The sequence below is a fragment of the Vidua chalybeata genome, chromosome 1, assembly GCF_026979565.1.
Source record: "Vidua chalybeata isolate OUT-0048 chromosome 1, bVidCha1 merged haplotype, whole genome shotgun sequence".
NCBI classification, from domain to species: domain Eukaryota; kingdom Metazoa; phylum Chordata; class Aves; order Passeriformes; family Viduidae; genus Vidua; species Vidua chalybeata.
This window is the reverse complement of record NC_071530.1, coordinates 32,742,858-32,765,354: the sequence shown is the minus strand read 5'-3', so window position 1 is coordinate 32,765,354 and position 22,497 is coordinate 32,742,858. Positions and strand designations below refer to the sequence as shown.

The window sequence follows — 22,497 nt, the reverse complement described above, 5'->3', positions numbered from 1 at the left end:
ACCAGAATCCAAACTCCACCAGTGGTGGCCACCTCCAACTGTTTTGAAGGATGGTGTGAACATCCCACATAAGATCTTAGCAAACAATATTGGTATCTCCAAGAACAGGAATAAAAATTGGCATTTCATGGAAGTCTTGCTGCATTAATTGAATTCCACTAGGCTCAGCCAATTTTTCAAGAATTGAACCAGCATCCACATGACTTCACAAGTGTCTTGGTTTGTGGCTGTATTTATTGCTTTATTCAGGAGAGGCAAAACTGCACATGACCTACGTGTGTCTTGGATCCCAGCTCCCAGGTGTGCTCTAATATCCTTCCACCCCATTCAACAGTTAAACACCTGCTGACATCACCAGCTGCCTCATCCTATGTGCTGCTCCCCAACACCCTCTTGCTGTGATGTCAAATACTACCAGAACACAGAGCAAAGCACAGTCACGGTGCAGTGCACTGAACAAGAAGGTAAGATTATTTCAGAGTTCAGCCCTACACAATTTCCTATTAACACTTTTCTTCCAAAGAGACAGACAATAATGGTTGGGAAGAGAGGGGCTGATCTCCTAATACTGTCTCCTATGTTGGAATAATATTTCTTTAGGGTTCTGTAAGCAGATACAGAACATTGTTACATTTAGAAATCAATTTTTACTTAGGTATCATTTCTCAAAATAATAATGTATAATTTTCCTAGATCTTCCTACTTCCTCTCACTGGGAGCTTTTCCTCAGAAAAGCCTCCCAGTAAGATAATTCATTCTCTTGATCATGGATTTCTGAAAGCTCTGGGGCTGAAATATGTATGATGGTGGCTCCTGCTTTGGAGAGATATCATCCTGAAAACTACTGATTTCCTTTGTGAGTGATTTCCCCTGGATCAAAAAGGACTTGTGACTTTGGTCACTGAGCTAAAATCCCCTTGGATTCTTCTGCCAAGGAATTGGGCCAGTTTTCCAGGGAGCAGAGCTGGACAGACAGTGCAGGCTCCTCTGCATGCACTGGACTGTGTCCAGAGAGCGCTGTTCTTAGGGATGTCTTGACCCTTGGTCTGGGTCCTGCTCAGTGGTGTCAATGACTACAAGCTTGAGGTCACCAAGCCAGCCACCTGGAAATGTTGTGCAAGGAACTAATTTTCTGGAGCTGAAGGCAAATTTTAGGATTTGAATGGTGGTTTTGGACTAATGCAGCTGCAGGGGCATAGGACATATATGTTCAGAACTATTTGATGAGGGAGGGTGGATTACTGTGAATGAGTGGTCCTGGTGCTGGTGTGCTGGGTAAGACTGCAGATAGGTTTAAGTCTGTATGTATAACATGGATTTGAAGCTGAGTGCAGTCAGTCATGATCTGGTGCTATGGATGATAGCTGAATGCTAGGAGACTGATGAAGTAAAACTGATGGCATAGATCCCTGCCTCAGTGGGCAGCTGCTGTCATGGAGTTGCAAAGAGAACCCATGAAATATGGGACCTCCCTAAATGTGCAACAGGCAGGGGCAAAAAAATCTACTAGTCAAAGGCTCCATATGTAATTCTGGCAGCCAGAAATAAATTTCTGAGACAGGCTAATAAAGCTGGATAGAAAGGAAATTCCACTGGGGTCAGAACAATGTGGACTCAGATGCGGATTCAGAAGAGCATTGCATTGCAAGTTCTAGCAGAACCACAGCAGTTCTGCTAGAAGGAAAGTCTGATTTCTATTTCTTGCCCACTTGCAGATTATGGATCAACAACTCAGAACATTTTTCTCATTGCAAGCCAGTTGTACTTGAATCTGAGTCATCAGTGTAAGATTCCCATAGTGTTCATATAGATACCATAGCAGACCTATCCAAATTAGTTTAGGTTTTTTCACTTGAATATGCTATATCAACTTAGTTTCTTCAAAAACATATGGCTGAAACTCCCAGACATCCTGGAAGAATAACATACTTCAAATATTTTCAAATTAGTTCCCTATTTTAATAAGGCAAAGCAAAATCTTTTGCATTTTACTAACATATATCAGAGAAAAAGAGGATTTGTTTAAAATATCCTTTTTGTCAAAGCTTTGCCAAAGTCAGGATAGCAAACGTACCAGTCAGATGAATATAAATTGCTCCTTTCTCCTTGAGACTCTTCTCAGACTCTTCTTCCCATTGTAAGGTCCATACCAAAAGTCAGCAGATCATTATGTGCAGAGCAACACAGAAGTCTTAAAAGTACACCTCAAAATGTAAGGATGTAAAACAAAGGCCTCTCAGCCTTCTTCACATGATGAGCCATTGTTTTTTTAGTCAAAAGGAGTTTTGTCACAGTGTGTGGAAAGCAGAGTGAATTCAGTGCTTCCCTTTGTGAACTTATCTAGCCATTATTACACACTGTGCTTGTCATGGAGCAAGCAGGTTCCCGAGGGCTTCCCCAGGACTGTCCCAGAAGAAGCAGGCACAGATACAAGAGAGTGCTCTGCTGGCTCTTGGTGGATGGGAAAGGAAGCAGTGGTGCTTCTTTGTCTACTTCATCTAAGAAGCTGATGGTGGCTTTTTGAGAAGACTCTTTGTCACTGTGAACCAAAGCTTCATCTGATAGAAAGTAAAAGTCCTGGTACTTTTGTCTTGCACAAGAGAGTAGCCCAAAGCAGGGGCAACTTGTTTAGATATAAATGCCTGCATGAAGTTCTGGAGAGCTCAGGGGTTTATACTGACCTAGTACAGCTCCTCTCCTCACAAACAGCTGATCAACCAGTGTTGAAATACAAATTTGTTCAAGTGAAAGGAGGACTGATGCATTTCCCCTAAGCCCAGATGCAGAGACAAAAACCATGGCAATTAAAGAAAAAATATTTTCTATTAAAAGTATCGTGGGTTTAATGTCCTTTTCAGAGAGGGACTGGAAGTTTACAGTGAAACTGAATTCACCAAGTGAGACTTTCTGTGCTAAGTCCTTTCCTGTGCAAGTCCAAACTTTCTGCTCTTACTTGAAAGCTTATTTCCAGGTTCTGTTCATCAGTAACACAAAGCAATAGCATCACACCTCTTTAATTTGCTTCTTGTCATTTTGTTTTTATGTTTGTTTTATTTTGTAACCTGGTACAAATAACCAATAGCAGTAGTAAAAGCAACCACTGTTCCCTGTAGACACTTGCCAGAATTAGGCAGAACTCATCTGTTTTCTCCTTAGTATCCAGACACAGTAACAAATTCTCTGGTATTTGGTATTTTATCCTGCATCTTCCCCTAAAAGTTCAAATATTAAACATGATAACCTGCATAACCTGCCCCAACACTACCAAGAAAATGAGGAACCTGAAGTCCTATCAAGAAAATTCAATTTGCATGTAGTACTAACCCCATTTCAAATTCCTTGGTTGTCCAACTGTCTCAAAAGACAGGTAAAAACAGAACTTGTAAAGGAAAATTATTCCATTAGAAGCATTTGATATCAATTTACTGTTACTGAAAGCATTTTCTCATAGTTATATTTTTCTGGCAAGACACATTTTTTTTTTTCTTTTTGCTTTAATGAAACAGAGAATCTTCTACTTTGTGCAATAGTCTGTCTGTCCCCCAGGAAATATGTTCATTACAGCTGAAAAGAAGACTGCTAAAATAAATTATACTGTGGCTTTAGCATTCAATATCTCCTGAAATAATTTTCATAAAGAATAAAATGAACACAAATATTGCATTTATTTCTAATTTGGAAAAAATGGGCATATTTCACAAGTAATCACCAACATTTATCACGGTATCTACTCTTGTTTTAAACCTTTTTTTTCCCAGATTACAGTTTGACCTAGAATTACTGAAATAAACTTTTAAAATAAAATTTAAAATTAAAGGAAGCTTGCATTTAGCTTTTGTAATCATCAGTATGTAATCAGGAAGTTTCAGGAATAAATGTGTTTTGACTGTATCTTACAGGCTCAATTTTACTAATAGCTGGGGGGGCAGGATATGGCAGAATTCCTGCAATTTTTAAAGGTATGGAAAGCTGAACTTCCATGCTGCTTGGCACTCATGACATTTTTTTTTTAATCTAAATTTGTATTTTTTCCATACAGAATGGATTCCAGAGTAAGCCTCAAGTCCTTCAATGTTCTTTCATATGAGATTTTATCTCTATTGTTAGCAAAATCAGGTCCTAGTTTCCATCTTTCTGGCAGCCTTTTGGTTTGCTACAATTGATAAATTCTTTCATTATTAGTAATGTCTCCTATCCAACATCTGAATTTCAGTCAGAATACTTTGATATTATTGAATTATCATGCCTGTCAAACTGTGTCTTGATGCCTCCCACTTACATATATGCCCTGAGGCAAGTTTTTGTGCTATTCCTGGAATTGCAGGAATTTGATGAATTTCCATCTGCACTCTTTTAACTATTAATAGGCTTGGAAGTTTACTGAATTATAGACCTGATTTAAATTTTAATGAATATCCAGGAAAGAATCATGTTAGCTACACAGGATACCGAGAAAAAGGAAAAATTAAGCAATGCAACAGCAAGGCACCTTTCAGATGACAACTATGTTAGATCCAATTCTGAAACACAAACATTAAATACACATAGCAAGGCTGTAACATTCTTTTCTCTGTAACCATGAAAATCTGTGCTGTAACACAGGTTTTAAGCTACATTTTTCTGCCTCTGTAAACACACCACATGAACTCACCAGTGTATACCTGAAAAGAAGAGGGCTGCATGTTTTACAATATCATATGTTTTTAAAATGTTATATTTTTTTCCTAGTCACATAAATACAAATAAATAAATAAATAAATAAATAGGACAATTGTTCTCAGCTTTTAAAAATAATTCATCCATTAATTTTATTACATTATTTTCTTGGACTGGGGCATTTGTCACCAATATTTGCATAGCTAGGCTATGCCCCTGTATAACCAGAAGCATGTACATATATTTGAATAATGCTAGGTTGTATATATATACAAAGAAGGTATCCTATGTATTTTACCCTATCATCAAATAGTCAGATTCAGCATTGATATCCTAAGATTATGTGTATAGTTATTTATAGGTTTATTGGGAAACAGTTAATAAAAACAAATTCAGACCATCCCGCTCCAAAAAAAATTCAATTAATTCCAAATCTGTATGTTGCTCAGTGACTATGTCACTTGGCATGTATTGTGGACTACAGGAGAAGATGTGTAGAGTGAAACAGTGGGTGCTGAGGATCTGAGGTGCACAAAAAATACATTTCAGATGCTCTTTACTTTGGATTAAGGGTCCATTTGTGGCTGTGGTGCCCTCCTGGTATATTTCTGGGACACAGTTTTGAGATAATTACATCTGTGAGGAACCCAGTTCATGTACTCCAAGACCAAGGTACTGCAAAACAGAGACCATTGGGAGATTCATATCAAAAGTGGAGTTCTGGATTAAAATGCCAGTATGAATAAGAACTCTCCTTCCAAGACCTGCTGGAAGCTGTTGGCAGCACACACCCTCAGATGTGTTGGCTTCATGCACGGATCAAAACAGTTACTGGAGGCCTTCACAAGCTCATAATTTAAGACACTGTACTCTTATACTCTGTTTTGAGATCCACATGACATATAAAACAAACCTGAAGGGAAAAATGCAACTTTAATAATAAAGAAGGCACCAGCAAACTGATGTTCCGATCCCAGAACATTATATTTTTGGTATTGTGGATTTTTTCTCAGAAGAAAAGAGCCAGAAAGCTAGAAGTTGTCTGTCAGAATTCAGAATAAATCTACTATTGTGGAAGTTAGAAATCCTAATAGTGTCTATGAAATCATTGTCTATAGTGCTGAGACGCTTAAGGATTGTTCATGATAGACACATTAAAAAGATGCTCACCTTAGCCCTTTTTTGATAATCTCTGGGCTGAGACATTTTTTAATGTGTCATTGAGATCTCAAATGTCACTGGATCAACATGGGCTATAAATGTTTCTTTGGGAGAAGGAGACTTGTAAATATTTTATGTTTAACACGGTCCTGTTTGAACTGACTAGATGATCAGATTTTCGTATGCAATGCTTCTCTTTTATGTCTAAGGTAAACTGGTTGCTCTGCAGCTTGGTAGCCTATAGAGAACAGCCAACAAGAATGGTTTATTAATGTTTCCAGTGAGAGGTGGCTTAATGAATACAAACATCACAGCCACAGAGGTGACTTGGCATCTGCCTGACTACCTTCAGACTGGGGGAAAATTTTAGATAGAATTTGTAAGTGAATGCTTGAGTTCCTTCAGCAACAGAAACATTTTCTGATACTCTATGACACTTCAGATTCTTATTTTGGTTCATCATACACATCAAACTGCTTGATTTCAAATGACACCAATGTATGGAAATGTACAGAGTATCCTCAGCCTCTAGCACATCCATGTGAATGCCTAACACAGCATTCCTTCAGTATGAACTACAGCTATAACATTTCTCATCCCTCTCTAGAGATGGAGAGGGAAGTTTTCAAAGGCATAAATAACAAATTTTGAAATCAGTAGGAATTAGATGCTAAAGCTTCCATCTGTGCTACTGCATATATTTGCTGTCCATATGCTACTGAGAGTGCAGGTATGTATGTGCTGGCAGCTGATACTCAATAACACTGCAAGATGCACATGCTGCACACATCTATCACCTTCTTTCTTCCTCTCACTGACCAAAACATCCTTGACTTGACCCAACCTTCATTAAACAATTGCCAATTGCTGTTGCACTAACTTCTCCTAGTGACAGTTCATCCCAATAGCATTAGCCAGAATAAGCTAAGTCACAGTCATGAAAATAGAGCCAAGCAGTCATTGTTTAAAAGACTTCAGGTAACCATCACTGTTGCTGCTATCAAAAGACATTTTGGTTTTTGGGGTTTTTTTCCTTTCAGATATAAAGAGTTCAGGAAATTCCTTCATTGCTACAAGCTTCCCTGAGGAGCAGAAAGGAAGCACAGAGGACTTGCTCTACGTGTACCGCCAGAAGACAAGTGAGCAAGGGAAAAGGATCTCCATATACATTTGTTAATGGATGTACACCTTATGGTACTGGAGAAGACCCTCAGCCAATGCAGGCTAGACATATACTTCTCACAGTCAAAATGTTTAAGTGAAGTGCTTTCACCAAGAGAAGCACCAGACAGCAAAATGGCTGGACAGCAATTTAGATTGAGATATACAAACATCTGCATGGGCACTTTGGGCTTTTATTTTTTTTACAATGTCCTAAATATTAATAATGGAAATATATTGGTACTCACAAATCTCTAGGCAATATTTTGCTGAAACACTTGAAGTTCCAAATTTCCATATTTATTTTTTGCCCATCATTTGATAACTGTTTACTGTTGGGTCTTGTCCCAAACACCCTTTGTGAACTTAGAGATTTCACTTTTGGCCTAATTTACAGCATCCCCAAATACCATAGGCATAAACATGAAAAGTCAGTGCTCAGCTTTTTCAGAAAGCTGTTGTAAAAGAAGAGCTATGTCTAAGAACAACAGTTGTTGGGGAATGCTTTTGGAATTAGGGCTCCTTTTCATAGACTCTAACCACAGCCAATTTTTTCTTTAAAATATACTGAGGTTGGTGCCTCCAGTGAGGCAGTGAAACCAGTTCCAAGACTTATTTTTCTTCATGACAGCATAACTTAAAAAAAAAAAAAAAAAAAACAACAAAAAAAGACTGGCTAACTGAAAGACAGGCAAATGATGATGCCAAATCTGTGTTTTCAGACACTCATGTAGGAGTCAGATCACCATTACTGACTTACAGGAAAGCTTTGAAAGCAGAGCATGCTCTTAAGGCTGACTCAGAAAAGTCCAAGGACAGCCTTCAGTCCTGCAGCCTTTTCTGGACAACAGGAATGGAAGATGCAGACTAGAATGTCAAAGAGTTAAAACATGACTCAAAGACTGGAAACTTGCCTTCCTGTCTTTGTTCTCCTCTTTGTTATCACGAGCTAACCTTTACATGAAATGATCACAGAATATCTCAATTGGGAATGGACACATATGGATCACCAAGTCCAACTCCCTCACTACCTAACACTAAACCATTACCAACAGCACTGTCCAGATGCTCCTTGAACTCTGACAGACTTGGTGCCATGATCACTCCCCTGGGTGTCTGTTCCAGTGACTGGTCACCCACACTGTGGAGAACCTTTTCCAAATATCCATCCTGAACTTTTCCTGATGGACCTTCATTCCATTCTCTCACATCTATAATTTCTGGTCACCAGAGAGAGGAGATCAGCACCTCTGCCTCCCTTGAGGAAGGTATAGACTTTGTGGAGGTCACCCCTCAGCCTTCTCTTCTCCCAGCTGAACAAACCAAGTGACCTCAGCTGCTTCTTGTACATCTTGCCCTTGAGACCTTTCATCATCTTGGTGCCCTCCTCTGGACACACTCTAACAGTTTGATGTGCTTCTTCCACTAAGGCACCCAAACCAGCACAGAGTGCTCGAGGTGAGGCTGCACCAGTGCAAAGCAGAGCAGGACAGTCACATCCCAGTCACTTCCCTCCCTTGGCTCACTGCACTCTGCTGGATGCACCCCAGGGTACAGCTGGCCCTTTCGGCTGCCGGGGCACACTGTTGACTCATCTTCAGATTGCCATCAACCCAAACACCAGATCTCTTTCCCCAGGGCTGCTCTCCAGCCTCTCATCACCCAATCTGTACATATATCCAGGGTTACCCCATCCCAGGGGAGAGTCCAGCACTTGCATTTGTTAAATGAAGCTGATGGGACTTCCATCCCAGAATCATGTCAAGGTGCTGTGATGCCACAGTGATAGGACAGGTGCAAGAATGCCTAATGAGCTTGAAACAAGGATTTTCATTGCTCTTGTGTTTTATTTTCTGAATATGCAATCCCTTGGATTATTTGTTGTGCAGGCACACTACTGTAGAGCCCCTAACCAATCCAAGTGAATCCCATTATGGAGAAGAGGTCCAGAAACAAACCTTTCCTATTCCACAAGGTGGAAATTGCCTAAGTTGCATGTACTCTATTTCTCTATATTCCTATATTCACATTGCAAGCCAGGAGAGATTTTGGCCAGCTCAGGCATAGTATCTCATGAGAAAGTAGATGAGCCATAACAACTATATGTCCCATCTCAGAAAACCAATGTAGGAGTCAGAAAGGGGAAAGAGGTTAGCAAGCTACTTCATAAACCTATGTTAATGACATCCATTTGCTGTTTGCTCTGGACAACTCCCACAGTAAAATGTAACTTCAGGAGAGTTGTTCAAAGCATACACAGATACTCACAATCCTGAAGGTGCTATTCTGGGGCAAAGGAGAGTAGCCTTTCCTCCATACTAAGTTTCTGTAAAACACAGAAAACTGGCAAGCAACAGAGCCACAGTAACACCAATAGCATCAGTTTCACTGATATCCAAATGTACCAGGCTAGATATTAATTAAAAGCTTAGTCTAGTGCAAATAATTACAGAGTAAAAAGCTGAAGTGGGTAGGATTCAAATGAAGTATTTTAGTGTTTGTGCCTCTGATAGTACTGGCACAAATTTAGTGGGGAAAGTATAAGAAGCCTAAATATAGTTATGTTAAAATAGAATTTGTAAATATAACTTCAGGAAGTAGCCATAGTGAGAATTAATTAAAATGTAAGGCTTCTTTTAATACCAGGAAAATCTTACTGATTTTGGCTGATGTTTCAACCTACATTTCCATCATTTTCACACTATCATGTGCTCTCTGTTGTTGGTTTTGTTTTTTGGTGTGGAGCTGTTTTCTGATTCTTGTCAGTGAAAAGCACCATGCAGTTTGGCTGGACTCTGTGAGCCCCTTGGCAGAAGGAGCTGAAAGTGATCCCCAGAGTGTAGAAATAATTCATTTTAGGGTAGAAAGTTGGAGCCTGTACCTATTTGAGGCATTCCCATAGTTCCTGTTGAGAATTAGGTGTGTGTGGTAAGGAACTGTAAGAGCCAGGCTTTCACAGGGGGAAATGCTCAGCATTATCAGGAACTTTAAAGTCAGGCATGGGTGCTCAGCACTTCTCAAAATCCAGCCCTGCATGATGTAGATTTTGAAACACAGGATAATTTCCACACTGGCAGCATCTACGAATTTTGATATTGGATTTGTCTTGAGAAATCCAGACAAAACCATACCAATTTATTTGGATTTTTATAAGGAAATAGAGCATACGCTTTATAAATTTATGTGTTTCCTCTGCACAGAGGCCTTCCTACTGAACAATACTATGATGTCACTCAGCTGACAAAAAAAAAAGTGATGTGCGTATGAATGATGAACTTTAAGTTTAAATTTTCAGTTAAACCAGATTGTGAAGTTAGAGAATACACCAGCAAATTGAATATTCATTCTACTCTGATGATATAAAGTGCAGCTATGATATGAAATCAAAGGACCATGTTCTGTAAAAAGGGATTAGCTAGTAACAAAGGACAGAAAACACAGAAATTCAGAGTACAGCATTGTGCCACTGCAGGTCAAGTAGCTCTTCAACAAGGATCTCTGAATTTGCTTTGTAGGTTGCCTATATTTATCAACTAGTAATGCTCAAAAATATTAGCCTTTCTACTTGCTAGAATCCAGATCAAACTGAAGTAACTGAAGTAATCATGACATCAAATGTATTTCAGTCCATTTTTCTCATACGTATTTATACATATGTATTTTTAGAGGAGGCTTGTCAGGGATTGTTTTCCTCATTGGTGCTGTTCAAGACGTATTTGAGTCAATTTGGGTGCTGTGGGAGTTTTGCAATCCAACATTTTGCCACTTGATGGCACCAGCAAAACACTTGATCAAACTACCGGGATTTTAGATTAAGGTAGTTAACTTTATTTTAACTTTATATAAAGTTAAATTTCACAGAATTTAACTTTACAGGGCTGTGAGGTTCATTCCTCATGACAGTTGCTCACCAGAATGGGTCATACAGGTACACAGGCTGAGGAAGAGATCACAGCACCTTGCTAGGAATTTTCTTCCTTAACAGGAAGCAACCAGTGACTGCTGTGACTCTGTGCCCTTGTATCAGCTATATAAGGAGGAAGGAGATTTTACAGGAGTAGGTCAAATTCTGTCCCCCATACACACTGAAAAGTACATAACCTTGGACTCTGAATGTTTGATCAACAGATCACTAAAATGCTTTATGCATTTTTATGCACTCACATCTTAACCTGAAATACGTTGGGTCTCAAAAAACATTTTAATTTGTCCTAATTTAAGCATTTTCTTTCCCTATAATGTTCTATTTTCTTGGTCTTTAAAAGGCCTTTAAATTGAAGGAAAGAATGTATCCTTTTAAACAAAAAGTGAAACACACACACAAAAAGTCTTCCATGTTCGTAGTCCAAGGTCTTTCAGAGCAAATATTCTTCCTGCCATCAGGAACTATTAAATGGTGACAGCCACATGGAACCTATCCTGAAAAATACACTCTGAGTGGTGCTAAGCAGACCTACCTGGGAGCTATTAACACTAAGTTTATTTACCTTATAGCCTGTGAGGGCTCCTTTGAGCCATTACTGTCTTTTGTGGGAAATTAATTACAAGGCATTTGCAATAACTCTTTCCACTTTCATGGACCAACAATGCCTTTGCCTTAAGGATGAACACTATCTATCCTTGTGCAGTTTTGCACACTGGAATCAATCATTGACTGCTGCAGATGTGCTTTGCTGAGTGCACTGGCAGTGGGTCACATACATATGTCCTCCCAGTCAAATGTACCAGAAAAAAGTAGTTGCCTCCTCACTTCCATAGGTGTAATGGGTCCTCAGGTTCACATCAAACAAGACCAAAAAAATTAGGAAAGGTGTTGAAAAAAAAACACCTTTCAGCCACTGCCAAGAGCCTTAGTTATACACACACACATCAGGCTAGAGCATTGGCAGCTGTCCTTCCACGGACAAACCACACCAATAAGGTTTCCAGCAGGTTTAGTGACAGCATAAAATGAATGAAAATTGTTTTGTTAGGTTTTTGGTTTTTTCTTTTTTTTTTTTTTTTTCTTTGTTGTTGTTGTTGTTGTTGTTGTTGTTTGTTTTTGGGGTTTTTTTGCCTTGTGGGTTTTAATATGGTTTTGCTGTTTATCATGCCACATTTACATTCCTCTGACTGTCTCCCAGCTCCTTGACCCATGGTGGTTCCCAGACCTGCAGATTCCTGACCAATCAGGATTTAAGGTTAGGCAAGATAAGTGATTGCCTCCCTTTGCAAGAATAAAAGGCTGCAGAGAAAGTAAATTTACACATTTGAAACAATTTATTCTCCAGTTGTAATTTCCTTTCTGTTAAAATTGGCAAGAGTGGTACATCTGATTCTCTTAATAATTTACAGAATACACGGGAAAGTAACATGAAAGAGAAGTAAAATGTTCTCTGGCCTGATCTAGAAAAGAAGGTGAAGGTCATGAGGCTCCCCACGCTGCATCCCTTTCAGGCCAAAACCACACATGAGAAAAGAAACAGATCTTTAGAGGCCCCTAGCATGTGTCAGAAAGTAGGAAAGTAGTACTAAGTGGGAGACCCTCATGAAGGTCACACAGGTTCCAGTGTGCCTCTTATTACTATTACTGAACAAGTGCATGTCTCCACTAAATGCTCTGCCATCATGAGGGAAGCTGCAGAACTACTGCACAGAAGCCTGAGTGTCCATAAGAATACTCTCTCATGTGAAACCTAATTTATGCCTATTTTATCAAAAAGTGCTTGAGGAGTGCCCATAGTGCACTCATTGCTAGGGAAATGGGATGGTGTTCATCTGTACAACTCCCTGGATTTGTTCTGGGCCTTTCCAAACTGGGACCATAAATCCCTCCACCACGAGCCTTGACTTCTTTTCAGTAGACAAACTCCATATGCTCTATGGTTCGATCATAAAGGGGCAGATGATATAATACCAAGCAACTGTTTCTTGTGTGATAATGACAGACTCCAGCAAAAGTCTAATAGAACTCCACTGAAAACAGTGCCAAATTTTAAAAACTGCTAATATCTTACTTCCTTTCCAGAAAAAACTCTACCTTTCTTCTTTCTCTTCTGCCTTCCATTCTGGGTGGCTTCAGGCTTGATTAAACAGCATGAGTTTTAAAAATATAACAAAAATTCTTAACAGCCATCTACCCTCAAAAATGCAAAACTTTGCTCGCTGTTACAACCTGAGCTCAGAAACCTTCTCTAAATCATGGCAGTCACAAAAATGCATGTTCATCCTTATTTTATTGCTGTCTTAAGTTTAGATGTTAAAAAGAAAAGTGATATACAATGGTTGTTAAATAGTTCTGCCATGCCAGAGCTCAAAGCAGATTGACTGTCCTTATTTATGTGTATGTGTATCAGAAATATTTGCAATTATTGCAGTGAAAAATGTAGCAAGTCACACTGTAACACAACAAAACAGAAATTGAAAATACTTCTTAGTATTTCTTTTCAATTCACATTCTGTTACAATAAGACAGCTGTAACAGAACATGAATTGAATAGAAATACTAAGAAGTATTCTACATATCTACAGAAGTGGTAGATATACACCAGTTCTAACAGTAGAAATAAACAGAAAATCAACCAGAATTATCTATGGAATAAACATTCAAAGATTGCTGGTCTGCAAGTATGGCATTTCTATGAAGGTTTCCCATCATTAAGACAAATGTGAACTTTGAATCAGAGTCCCAGTTCGTTACAAATGCAACAATATACAAATGGTTGCCAGAATTCAACACTTTAAGTCCTGTTATCTTTGAAGTATCACACATTAAAAGTAGATCTTTTGTTCAGCTCAGCTGAGGCATGAGTTATGCTGGCACAGCAATTTGTGAGATATCACACCTCATGTTGATTGCAGTGAGTCCCATAGCATCACAGCACAGATTTCACAATCAAGTGCATGATTTCTGTATCTCATATCAGAATGTATGAATAAAATTGATCTGGCAGTTGAAGCTTATCTTTAAAACACCCATATTAGTATGGAAAGAAATAAGCACATGACTGTATTTAAACTCCTTTTTGTGAAGGGACTTATTTTCTCTTTGTATCTCTGCAACACCAATCTTTATAGAGATCAATTCAATGATGGAGTGGCCCAGTTGCACCTTGAGTCACAGATGACTTGGGGAGAGCTTGGGTACAGCTCCCATGTCACAGCTATGTCATTAACCAGGCTACTGAACAAACCCCAGCCAGGGGAGGAAGAGAGCTCCCACAGGATCTGCTAAGGCTGAAATTATGGAATCCCTGCAGGGCCTATAACATCCCAATAGTTCTATGTCCTCAAGCTGAGCAAGGGGAGGAGCCCTGAAGTTACCATCATCTCCTGCTTGGAAATTAATCTGGGACATCCCTCTTCTCACTGAGGAAAACAAGAGGTTTTAGCAATATGCAAGTTTTGGTATACAGCTTTTGAAGAAACAAGAAACATTGTGTGACAATGTACAAATAATAAAGCTTAAAAAAGGGCTCTCATCTGAAAACATCTCCTATCATTTTACAATAAAGACCCTTTGAAGCAAGGCCTGGTAGATAAGCCTTTCTTATGAAATACACAAAATTTCAGAGTTCTAGGTGAACTACTTAGATTAGCCCAGTAATACTTACTTCAAGCATTTGTTTTATTTTTTTATTATACCAAAAAGAACCATTAAGCAAATAATTGCTTTTTCAACCATAGATATTTTTCTGACTTCGTAAAATTGCCAAGAGACTCTTAGCTAGGCTAGTGATTAAATTCTTGCCCTTTAAAGTTAGTGTTTTATTTTGCTTTCCTTGAAATAAGTAAGTCTCCAAGGTAAAATATAAATAATGTATTAACATGGTATGAGGAGGTAATTTCTCTGCAAGTATAAACAGGGTATGTTTTGTTTTGCATTACTGATAAAAGCAATTTTTTAAAGTTTATTTTTTATACTAATAGTACATACCATTGTTAACTAATATAGAGCTTATTACACAAAAGTCTAAGGAGACAGATTTTTTTTCTTCGCTCTGTTTTAAAAAGACATTCCACACATCACATGTTCCTGATGTCTTTTCAGTCTTTGGCACCTGGCAACACAAAACATTCCCCATGTAATGAGTGGTATCAGTAAGAACACTGCCTGCACTGCTTACACATTGATTTGTCCCTAACGTATACTGACTGCACTGATTCAGATAAAGCTGGGAGATGCAAATGAGAGTGGGTCACTTCAGCTAAGCTATTACATTTCTTCCCTAATACAGGCTTCCCAAACCACCAGAAACTTTGCCTAGGTACATTTCACCTGTATCTTACCTTTCCTTAATGAAATAAAAGGGCAAGTTGTTCCTCTCACAACATAATAGCACAGTGCAGGTTCCTTGGCAATAAGCAGCAGCAACACTATGAGGCAAAAAAATCTCTCTATTGAGCAAAGCAAGCATGATTAGGTTTAGAGGATTAGCAGTGTTTACTTAACACACACACTCTCCTAACAAATACTGATCTTGCTGACTTGCCTATGGGCTAATTGGGTTTTCTTGGCTGTGTTGTTCATGGCCTCTTTACCTACTGTGAATTAAAGTGTTTGAGAGCAACTATAAAGCACAACTTCTCTCTTATAAAGCAGATTTATGAGAGAGAAGCCTTAGAAAAGTCCAGCTTGGTAGGAACTCGTTATGTCATGACACACAGCTCAGGAACTAAATTAAGCTGGCTCCCGTGCAAGACCGTGACTTTGCTTTACACAGCAACTGGGGGAAGGTGTTTGCTCCCAGCAAGCTGCTGTATGCAGGGCTGCTAAAGTTAAATGAATCCAAACAGGGATTCATTTAACAGGCTAGTCTTTCTTACTGGAATAAACCACTGCTTTAGTTTTCCTCAGATTTCATGATTCTCCTGATTTTATTAAGTCCTAAATTACTCTATAATTAAAAATTTATAGCTGAAAAGAACAGCCACAGGAACATGGGCACTCCATGAAATCCCAGTTCTCAGTATCCCATAAAATCTCCAGTTAAGCTTTATCCTCCTTCCTCACAGAAATAAATGTCATCTTAGAGACAAATTTTGATTACACAAGCACAAACTCAGTTACTATTAATTGGAGCTGTGCAAGAATCTTAAATTCCCTTAAGCCACATAAAAGTAAATGAGAATTAGTATGATTGATCATGTAAAAAAGCTGCAAGGGCAGCATCATTGGGAATTCTTTGCAGGGTGGAAGCAAAAGGGGATTAAAAACCTAAGATATCACCTTTTTGATTCTCACATTTCTCCCCGTTCTTGCAAAGTGTTATATCTAATCTAAAGCTCAGTGAAATGTGAAATAAGGAAATTTTCTTTCTTTGTGTCCTTCTTCCTGACAACTTAAACCAACCCAAGACCATTGTGCCTGCCATTTTCCTCCTCTCTCCCCTATCCTACACACATTTCTAGGTACACCATGTTCCCAAACTTCAGATCACCTGAGGGTTGAGACACTGGAATCAATTCAAGCAGTCATCAACTTTCCATCTCAGTATCTCTAGCAAGACTTTTGACATGGTTGTACTGAGGAAGACCAGAGGTAAGAGAGAACTCCGCTGGTTTACCCTTTATTCTTGAAACCTACTTAAAAACACTATGGCAGCCATGGCTCTTTTCTGCTGAAGTTTAACAGAATCTGACTACATCAGTGGTCAAGGTAAGCACCTTGGCTTAAAATAAAGCTATATGCGCTGATAGTTGCAGTCTAATGGAGGATGTCTCAGCACTGAGAATAAAAATTTTGTGGCCCCCTTGTAGCCTCAGAAGCCAAGAGAGATATTAGCACAGCTGCCATTCCCCACAAAAACATCATGGATCACCTAGCATGTCTGATATCTTCTGCCAGACAACTAATTCTCCACAGTTCAAAACAGGGAAAGAAAAATGGAAAAAAAAAAATCATCAGTGGGACCCAAAAGTAGCATTTTTTTGAGCCACCTGCATTGGGGTCAACAGAAATGTCTGTGAAATAAGAGCTGAAAGATTTAAAACATTTTATCACTACACAAATAGTAGAACAAGATTCAGAGAGAAAAAATAATTCTTCCTACCCCTTATGAAGTCTGAGATGAAATGCTAGAATTCACTATTTGCAGAACACTATGTAAGCCATCACGAGGTATTTGTTTTTAACCCCAGTATCATTTTTACCCTGTGAGCATTTTACATAAAATATTGGAGGAAAAGGGCATGAAATTATTGTTCTTAACTGACAGGTATTTTGTTTCAGAAGACTTCAAAGATCACCTGCGTGAACTGATGAGGAGCATTTGGCAGCTACCGACTACACAGGGTTAGGGGGAATTTGGGACAGGAAAAAGCCAGCCCCTCTGTGTGCCATGGCAGTGCTTGTCAGGAAAGGTTTGACAGCAACTGTTTGAAACAGAAAAAGCACATGCTGTCGTGGATAAGAAGCTTTTCAGGAAAGTAAAAGCTGATAATGTTAAGTGGGAGGTCAATTTGCATTAATTAGCTGCCATTCCCAGGTATCGGTACAATGCTGTATATTTATATAATTAGGTACATGAGTGATTTTAGTGAAGTATTTGTCCATTCAAAACCAAAATCCTTCCACAGAATATGTAATGCCAGGAGTAGTAATTTTGAGTCAGTTTTCACTGATCACTAATCACGTGTGGAGGTGGACTTACAAAGCTTATTTTTGCACAACAGGAGGATCATCAAATCTATTTCCAGCAACATTTAACAGGTTCAGAATTATCAGCTAAGGGGACAGTTACCATGGGCACTTAGGAAATACTTCAATTTCACTTGCTGTTCCCTCCATATGTTTTGACTTTCTCAGAGACTGGGACACTCCAGCTCTCATGGCTGAAGGAGAAATCCCTGGTTAAATACTGATAACCCAGACTAGAGACCAGTGACTTTTACCAAGAGAAGGTTGTACTTAAAAGCTTTGTGTCTTTTCTACATCTCTCCTTTACAAAACTCATATTATCTATTACGTAATTAATGCTGGCAGCATCATTGTGAGGTAAATAAGGAAACAAGAGGCCGAAAGACTAGAGAGAGAAAAGGTGGTGACAGAAGCAGGGTTGGAAACTAATTCCACTGCAGTTTCATTTTTAAAAGACATTTAGAAAAACTTAGTTATTCCTGATGGTGACATTAGGAGTTCAGAATGAGCTTCACAATTCATTAAGCTTTAGAGTCTGCTGTTCCTGTTTGTAAAAGTCGTGCACAGAAAATGAAATAAGAACATTCACTGCTGGTGTGTGAATCAACCCAGAGCTCCTGCAATTGCCAATGGGAAGATGGCTTTCTGCAAAGGCAACTTTTTTCTGGAAAAAATCGAGCTCTCAGCTGCTTTGTCACCACCTCTTTGCCTGGGACAATCAGATTTCCAGATCTAGTGGTGCAGATGACCACGTAGAGTACTTCCACTAAGACTTCATCACATATAACTGGGTTAATTGATGCTGATAAAATAGCTGATCTGGTCTAATCCTGCTGATTTTGTACCAAAAGAGCGAAGATGAGTTCTGTTTGCACATCCATCAGACCAGTTTCCAAAGGCAAAAGAGACATTAGCAGAAGCTCACAGAAAGCACCTCTCCCACCATCACAGCTGTCTTCATAGTGAGCATTCATCTACAGCTAAAAATGCAGATCCATCTGTCATTCTGATCAATGCAGATACAGTGTTCACAGATGTGGCATTGGAAACAATAAGAGGCAGTTTATTTTAAGGCAGTTTATAATTGTGACTTCTACAAAAAAAGAGCTTACATAGCTTTGCCTATCTACTGTATGGACTATCATGAGAACTTGATTCCAAGTTATTTGACCTGAGTTCAGCATAACTACATACCTGTTGAAACTTCCACTTGATTACTAATACGGCAGCAAATATATTTTCCCACCAGATTTTAATTTTATTAGCATTTGCTGAACATATAACTGAGGGAGAGGAGGGTGACCACATGTTATCTCAAGTCTTTAAAATAGTCTTCCCCATACAGCACACATATTTGTTTTATACCTTACCTGTTTCTTCTTATCCTTCAGCTTTCCAAGTTTGTCGAAGAAAATGGTCAAATATATTATCCAAATCCACCAAAGACACTGGCCCCCAACCCCATTTTAAAGAGCTCAAATATAACTTTTCTCCAAGAATAACCAATATGCTACAAAACATTGAAAGGGTTCTGGAGATCACAACATACAGCCAGGTCTTCACAGGTAAGCAATTTTTATTAAATTAATTTAGTTGGGATAGCAATGTGAGACCACAAATTGTTAGCTCCTAAATTTCTCAAAGACATAGATTTTTTGTCATTTAGTAACAAAGGACACATAAACTGTAAATTATCTGAGGTTTTTCAGGGGAATTGTGGATTTTCCTAACCTATTTCCTAACTGATTTTCCTAACCCATAAAAATGTGTGACAATAAAACATGTCTCTGTTTAGGAAGAGTTCCAATATATTGCCTTACATAAAAGCAGTTTGCAGATTGACTGGAGAACTAGGTGAAGACACAGAACTAATAAATACTGGATTTACTAAGAATCTCATGCTTCCACCACAAGTAATACTGGCAAGAGTATTATCAGAATCAGCTGGCAGAATTAAGCCTTCTCTTTGACAATACTTAAGCACAGGGCAAAGCTCACTCTAAAGCAGAGGCAAAAGTTCAGAATACTAAATCAGTCCTGACACAGCTGGTTGACAGAATGGATTAATGGCTTCTTTGGGGTTTGCAGAAGCGGAAGTTATTGTGATTATCTGCTTACTTTTTATCTTACCATTTTAAGTCGGCACCAACACATAACAGAAATTCAAAAGACCTTTAGCCTTGGGCAGCATGTGTAACAGTGTCCATAAAATGAGTTAGCAGCTGTCATGTGAATGGGGACAATCAGGACAGTCTGATTGAACTCACCAATTTAGTGTCCTTATTGTACTATGTGTTTGATAAGTGACTTATTACCATTGCAGACTACTGCTTCCTTACTAACCACACCAGTTTAAGTTTGGCAGAGTTTCTATGATTTATACTCCTCCATTTGCATGAGTGATTAGCCTTTCTTCCTCCAGGGTACATCAGTAGCATTAGCAGATTCTATTTTAATGCCAAGATTTACTCTTAAGGAAGTATAAAACTATATTGAAAAACTCTGTGTTTGTTGTCTTCAACACTTTTTATATTCTCTGTGACCTGCATAAAAGTGAAAAGATATTATCTGCCTTAAATGCTACTCATGCAAGCAGAGCATAATGTGGTATATAAGCAGAGCAAATCAAGTTGAGAGTTGTGTTTTCCTAATGCATCATTACTTGTGATGGCTTTATATACACACCTCTGACTGATTGCAACTCTAAGCAATTGTAACTGACTAAGCAATTCTGCAGGTAAAAGAGAAGGAACACATTCCTGCTCTGCTGGCTTTATAGCACTTTGTCCTAGGGTGACTAAACCAGAACACGCTTCCAGATTCAAACTGCATGGACTTACATAAAGCAGGGCAACTAAATAAGATGCTGTCAATTTCTTAGTTATAGTCCCAAATGGCCCTGGATAAGAAGCCCCCAAATTGTCCTGCTTTTCTTCTATTGGATTAAAACAAATCCAAATAAGGAAATCCCTTCTGATTTACATTTTGCATTTCCTGATATATTTACAAATTTCTGATAATTGAATCTGTGTATCTGAAATGGAAAACCTGCCTAACTTTTTTTTTTTCAGTGTAATAAAGAAAAAAAGATTTGTTTGCTTTATGATAATGAACACTTCAAAGCACACTTTGAACAGTTTGTCTCTGGAAATTAAAATCCAGACTAGCACCTTATATAATTCAAAACTGAGCAGTTTTATTGCCCTCTGGCTTCCAAAGTGTGATTGGCAGAGGCCTATCCTGGGCCATGCTGATTTACCTGAACAACACTCATCCACTTAAAGCATACATATGTTGAATATCAAACACTGAGATTGTTCAGCACAGTAACTGCTGAAGTTAATTCTTTGGCTATGGGACTCAAATGTACTTTACAAATGTTTGAACAGGTCCTTTGGCTCTGCACCAGCATCTAAAGCCTCAACAATGCAAAAGATTCATAAAGGTTAACAGTATGTCAGCAATGGATCAAACTGTGGTTGAGAAAGCCAAAAAGTCACATGCAAGTGAGCACCCTAAAAACCACCTGCAACTGTTCCTAAAGGAAGTTAAAACCACACTGATTCAAGTCACCATTTATACAATCACTCATTTGAGAAGACACACGCTTATAGGAGAAAGAAAAAAGCACAAGACATCTATACCCATTTATATCTTATGCACAGGAGTGGAACAGAATATTTAGTTCTCCAAAGCATAAAGAGTGACTCTGAGCTCCCTATATGATGGGGCAGTAGTGAAGGTCTGGGCTGTTTCTCTTAACTGAGTGACCTCTGTGCCTTTTCAGGGCAGTCAGGGTCAATGATCTGCTAAAATAAGCAGAGACATAGATGGCAGTATAAATCCTGCTACTTTCTTCATACAGAAACATTTCTGCTGCTTTGTCTCAACTGAGATCTCCTGAAGGGTGCATTGCATGCTTACTTCAAGGTGAACATCCTCATGAATCAATTCTGCAAAAACAGTACTCCTTTAGATGCCCTCACCTGTACTCAGCATTCCCAGTGTTGTCACCAGCTACTAAGGCACAGCGCTGAGTGAAATAAAAAGAGCAGCCAGCCTAGGTCAGCAGTGCAAAGTGACAGAAAACACAGACCAGAAATAGGATGTGAGCCAAAAGCAGGACACTCTGTCTCAGACATGCTACCAGAAAGTTCCTTATCTTGATTCAAGCCCAACAATAAACAACCTTCTGAAAATCACTAACATGTTGCAAAAAGAAGCATTGTAGAGGCGGCAGCTTTCAGGAAGGCCCAAATTTGAACCCCTTCCAAAATCTGCACGTTCACTTTCCTACAAAGACTTCAAGTCCAGATATTTGGATCAAAATACAATACTGGAAAACCCAGTTAACCTAAGTAAGCCAAGCTTACCACTGGATGTAAAGCATGAGGAAAGTGGAATTTTGTTGCACAGACTTTGTCTGCCTGCATGGAGACCAGAGGATAGGCCAAGAGAGATAACACTGCCTGAATAGATCCCCAGCTGTGAAGTTCCTCAGCTCCAGACAGTGCTGATGGAGCTTCAACATTCCTTCTCTATGACAGCAGCACAAAAACATTTACATGATTCCTTAAAAGGAGAGAGAAAAAATCCTCACAGATAACACTCCTGAAAGAGACACAAGAACTATGGTTTCAATTATTTTTTATTTCTTTAGCTGACACATTTTTTTAAAAAATGGAGTAACAAATAAAAAGAACTTCAATACAAATTGTCTGGCCTTTCCCAGGAAACCATAATAAATTCAAACAGTAAAGAGAAGAGCAATTAGAGTAGCCCAGGACAAGTGCAGACTATTTGAGAACACTAGAAGAGCTTGAGCTAGAGGCTGTGAAAACATGACTATTCTAGAGAAACACATTTGTGGGATAAACACTGGTTTGGAAAACGTTGGTTCA

At 38.8% G+C, this 22,497-nt stretch overlaps 1 protein-coding gene across 1 annotated transcript; it reads left to right on the top strand.

Annotated features, from left to right (window-relative positions):
* Nucleotides 1-370: 370 nt before the first annotated feature.
* Nucleotides 371-22,202, top strand: C1H7orf31 (chromosome 1 C7orf31 homolog). The gene is given in 15 exon segments (XM_053934485.1): nt 371-464; nt 6,707-6,740; nt 6,858-7,011; nt 8,409-8,647; nt 10,179-10,221; nt 10,224-10,255; nt 15,195-15,224; nt 16,315-16,436; nt 16,439-16,498; nt 18,209-18,348; nt 18,988-19,063; nt 19,066-19,161; nt 20,986-21,091; nt 21,462-21,560; nt 21,770-22,202. Coding segments are annotated over 15 exon segments (1,758 nt in total).
* Nucleotides 22,203-22,497: the final 295 nt, after the last annotated feature.